Source organism: Berghia stephanieae, chromosome 1, assembly GCF_034508935.2.
Source record: "Berghia stephanieae isolate SIO BIC M18660-M18661 chromosome 1, UCSD_Bste_1.3, whole genome shotgun sequence".
NCBI classification, from domain to species: Eukaryota; Metazoa; Mollusca; class Gastropoda; order Nudibranchia; family Aeolidiidae; genus Berghia; species Berghia stephanieae.
Window position 1 is genome coordinate 54039772 of NC_088360.1, and position 5000 is coordinate 54044771.

At 36.2% G+C, this 5000-nt stretch overlaps 1 protein-coding gene across 5 annotated transcripts in view; it reads left to right on the forward strand.

Annotated features, from left to right (window-relative positions):
* LOC144977644 (patched domain-containing protein 3-like) overlaps positions 1 to 5000 on the forward strand; it is a 58009-nt gene that overhangs the window by 38179 nt on the left and 14830 nt on the right. For all 5 annotated transcript variants that reach the window (XM_078923064.1, XM_078923081.1, XM_078923073.1 and 2 more), the window contains 3 exons: positions 1838 to 1984; positions 2881 to 3012; positions 4267 to 4341. In XM_078923064.1, coding sequence (XP_078779190.1) covers positions 1838 to 1984; positions 2881 to 3012; positions 4267 to 4341 — 354 coding nt within the window. The remainder of the gene's footprint in view (positions 1 to 1837; positions 1985 to 2880; positions 3013 to 4266; positions 4342 to 5000) is intronic.

Sequence of the window (5000 nt, forward strand, 5' to 3'; positions counted from 1 at the left end):
TTCTTCTGCTTCTGCTTTTTCTTCTTCTTCTTCTTCTTCTTCTTCTTCTTCTTCTTCTTTTCTTCTTCTTCTTCTTCTTTCTTCTTCTTCTTCTTCTTCTTCTTCTTCTTCTCTTCTTCTTCTTCTTCTTTCTTTTCTTCTTCTTCTTCTTCTTCTTCTTCTTCTTCTTCTTCTTCTTCTTCTTCTTCTTCTTCTTCTTCTTTTCTTCTTCTTCTTCTTTTTCTTCTTCTATTTCTTCTCCTCCTCCTCCTCCTCCTCCTCCTCCTCCTCCTCCTCCTCCTCCTCCTCCTCCTCCTCCTCCTCCTCCTCCTCCTCCCGCTCCTCGTCCTTCTTCTTCTTCTTCTTCTTCTTCTTCTTCTTCTTCTTCTTCTTCTTCTTCTTCTTCTTCTTCTTCTTCTTCTTCTTCTTCTTCTTCTTCTTAATTATAACGCGTGTATTTAAACAATGCAATGGTTAATTCCACTGTGAAATTAAGAGGGATTTTCGTCTTTTTATTTTGAAATGTGATAGTTCATCAACGATCTTTGCTCTTAATCTTAAATTAGAAATATTATATCACTCACCGCGCTTAAGTGTGGTAATTTATCGAAATGAGATTAGATAAGGAAAAGTGAGTTAAAAAACATGGAACAATTTGAAATTTCAAACATAAATTGAAAATAACATTAATGAAATTAAAAATTCTATTGACAAAAATCTTGTCGAATTGAAATATGTATACGATTAAGTGATTATATATGATGATACTCATTTTCAATTTGACATTGTGACACATATTATGCTAACAGAACGTTTTAACCGACACTTTTAGGACATTTAAGGATGAATTGGTCCATTTTAAGCCCAATTTTTAATATGATTTTTAAAGATTTTGAAATGCAAATGGTTGAGGTTTTTAAGTTTAAGTAATAATATAGATCACGTCCGCAAATATTGCATTTATGAGTATTCTAACTCGCCATGGCTTCAAAACGTTTAGAGATAATTGTTTAAAGAAACTTCAACTTTTATTAAGGGCAATGTTGACTAAACGTGCTGAATGAGCTTTACAAGGTGGTTCCTAGTCAATAGCAACACTTAACATGTAGGACGAGACAGGACGCCTAACGGGCGATAGTACTTTTTTGTTCGACGAACACAACGCTGGAAATGGCCAGGTACTCATTTTACACCGGAGAACGATGAGAGAATGTGATTAAAGAGCATTTTCCAAGGATTCGAACTCAAGACCTTCTGATCCAAAGGTGAGTGTCACACCAATAAAACAGATAGCCGAATCGCATTACATATTGTAATGATATCAGTCTGCATATAGATAGTAAGCGCTTGGCTAAGGAAGGTCCTGAGTTCGAGCCTCGCGCTCGGCGCATAGTTGAGTCCTTGGAAAAGGCTCTTTACTCACATTCTCTCACCGTACTCAGGTGTAAAATGAGTACCTGGCCGTTAACAGCGTTGTCTTTGTCCGTAAAATTGTAATATCGCCTAACAGGCGTCATGTCCCGTCCAAATGTTAAATGTTGCTGTTGGCCAGGGACCCCTTGTAAAGCGATTTGAGCACATTTAGTGGATATTGCGCTATATAAAGCTCAATTTTAATTTTGTTCTAAGAAGCTCGCAACATGGCCATCCGGAAGTAAAACGGACCAACACACAAGACTATAATGTGTAACCCTGAACTAAAATCATAGTCTGGATAATAATACAGTTTAGAGAATGACTCATAAACACGGATGTCAAAAATACAATGACAAAGTCCTGAGTGACGTCAACTTCATTCTACCTATATTTTTTTCCAACGAGCACCCTGCCTGATCTCTGATCCCTATTTCTTTTTCAGGCGGTAACATGGTAAGCACGCGTGCGTTCTTGTCCAGTGGCGGGGTGCTGGCTACTTGTTTTGGGATCGCTGCTTCCTTTGGCCTGGCATCTTTTTGTGGCGTGCCCTATGTCAACATGGTGGGTATCATGCCCTTCCTTTTGCTGGGTGAGTTGTTGGGCATTGCCAGGTTCGAAACAGAGTTAAAAGTTTTGTTTGTCTCGAGATTTAGAAAAGAAAAAGAAAAAGAAAGAAAACTTTTCAGGATGTATCATTGAATGAGCTTCTTATTTGTTGAACCAATATTTAATCCATAAAACTTGAAATGTTGTTATTAGCAGTCATTTATTTTAGTCTAAGTTCAGTGTTAATGAAGGCCCGGGTAGCTTAGAGTTCTCCATAGCTCAGTTGATAAAGCACTCAATAAACGCGCAAAGAGACCGAGATCGAACCCGATGAAGTCCATCCAGCAGTGATTGGTTAGCTAGCTGAAAGTACTTTTCTATAGACTGACCAAAGGGTAGCAAGCAATTGTTATTGTTCTTTTATTCAACATAGAATCCCGGATAAACTCCGGCGCAATGGGCCCAAAGGCTCTGAAGAGAAATAAACTCTATGGAAGATGCCAAAGGAAGTCCCTGTACTGAAAAAGAATTGCCTGTTATCTTTTCTTTTCTAGTTAATCCGCAAAACAATGTTTTATTTTAAATATCAAAATATTGGCACCATGGGATTGATGATAACAACATGCTCGTATGCTTTCGCAATGCTGACATCGATAAAATTGCCCGCCTAGAGTACAAGGCTAAAAGCACAGATGTCCACTAAATGGTTTTAACTGTTTCGCTATGCTATTTAAAGAAGAAAAGGTAAGATCACTTGCATCATTCTTAGTGAACAGGCATAAACATACCGAATGGTTTTCTGTGATTTTAGCCTCTGTACTCTTCATATGATTTTAGCTAAAGCCTTGAAATTAAAATGAACTTTAACAACTGTAGTAGTATCAAGTAAACGGTTTTGTGTAGCTTATGATATTTATAAATCTTTAAACCGTTTTTCAGGCGTTGGTGTTGATGACATGTTTCTTCTAATGTCTGCGTGGAGTGAGACAACAGACCAACCAGAATTGACTGTTCCGCAGCGCATTGGAACCATTTTCAAGAAAGCGGGGATCGGTATCACCATCACATCAAGTAAACTATACTTTTAACACTTGGACAATTAATTATATATTCTCTCCCTTCCACCTATCTATTTGCTTATAAATGCCGTTTATCTATATGTCTAAAGTCACAACAAGATCTTGACAGTCTCAAAACTCTGGACCAGGGCCGTGACCAATGGAAACCATTAACAACATGGATGGAGAGAGCAGCTATACTTATCGACTATGGCTGAATCACACAATTCTCAGCAGGCGTCATTCGAACTGCGAGGCTTACTACTACTACGACTACTACTACTACTACTACTACTACTACTACTACTACTACTACTACTACTACTACTACTACTATTACTACTACTACTACTAGTACTACTACTACTACTACTACTACTACTACTACTACTACTACTACTACTACTACTACTATTACTACGATATGTCTATCTATCTATCTCTCAAAGAAGCAAAACTTACTGACATTTTTTTCATAAAGTGTTGCAACTACGTAACAATATCGTTAAGTAGAGGGAATTACAATGCACATCGGTGGATTGATTTATAAAGCAGCACAACCTGTATGAGTACCCATCACGGATGATGCCAATATTCATTTCATGCTGTAGATACCGGAATAAACTCTGGTTCTCTGGACCTAATGGATCTGGAAGACTTACTTGATTTCTACCTGTGTGTCCGTCAGTTTGCCTATTAATCCATCTATTTATGAGAACTTGTTCTTATTACCTACCTATTCTTTGAAAGTATGTTTTCCTGTCCAATAATTGACTTAGATTAACTTATATGCTTTACCATTATATACTTTATAGACGTCTCAAGGAAGATAACTGATTCTTTATAAAAAGTGTTTGGTCTACTAAATGCTTTGACTTTTTACCCCATGATAGCTATAAAATAAATTCGTGTTGATATTTCATTTTCTTTTTAAATTACGCCCTTCCACCTCGACATCATTAGAGACCATCGCCTAGGCATTCCATTAAGGAATATAGTTAATCCATCAAAATAGATGTCTGATGATGGCAATGGGAATCACCCATGGTGTCCAAAGTGAGGAATTTTGGGGGGTTAATAACCTTGCACAAGGAAAAAAAAGCGCCTGAAGTGGAGCTCGAACCCGGACCTTCCGGTTCACAGTGCAATGCCTTAACGACTTGGCCATTTAGCCCCTTTTCTTCCCCCCCCCCTTTTTTTTTTAAATGTTTAATTTTATTTGTTAAACTAAGAAATCAAATCGCTATTCCAATGTTATTCCCCACAGTGACCAATTTCTTGTCTTTTGCCATTGGCTCAACTAGTGTCTTCAAGAGTGTTCGGTACTTTTGCTTATACACAGGTGAGTGTTTACTCTAATTGTTTTAAAAATATTTTTGTTCTTTGGGGGAGGGTTGTAAAAGTAATGGTGGTAGTCTTGGTTGTGGTTAATTATTATTATTATTATTATTATTATTATTATTATTATTATTATTATTATTATTATTATTATTATTATTATTATTATTATTATTATTATTATTTATTACTATTACTACTATTATTATTACTATTATTGTTGTTATTATCATTACTACATTTCGCTCACTTATCATGCCTAGAATTCGTCTATCCCAATGTTAAAATGCTCGCTATAAATTTTGAGAAACTGATTGTATTCCAAATAATGAGAATATAAAATTATCAGGATATTTAATCAATCTCATAAAAATCACACCATCTTCATGTCAAATGTAAATACCATCCAAAATTTGGTGACCATTGATCCAGTGGTTTCGGGGCTTAGTACTACAAAAATATCCAATTTGCTAATTATATAATAAGATATATGTCCTACAAAAACTATGAAGTAATTATTTTTCGGGTTTATACAATTGATGTCTCCCGGAGCCGCCTGGAAAATGACTAGCATATCAAATAAAGAGAACAGAAAACTTGGAGAGGACCCGATTTCGTTTAATGAGATTTATTTCTTTAAAGTCCAGGTCATCGATGCTCATA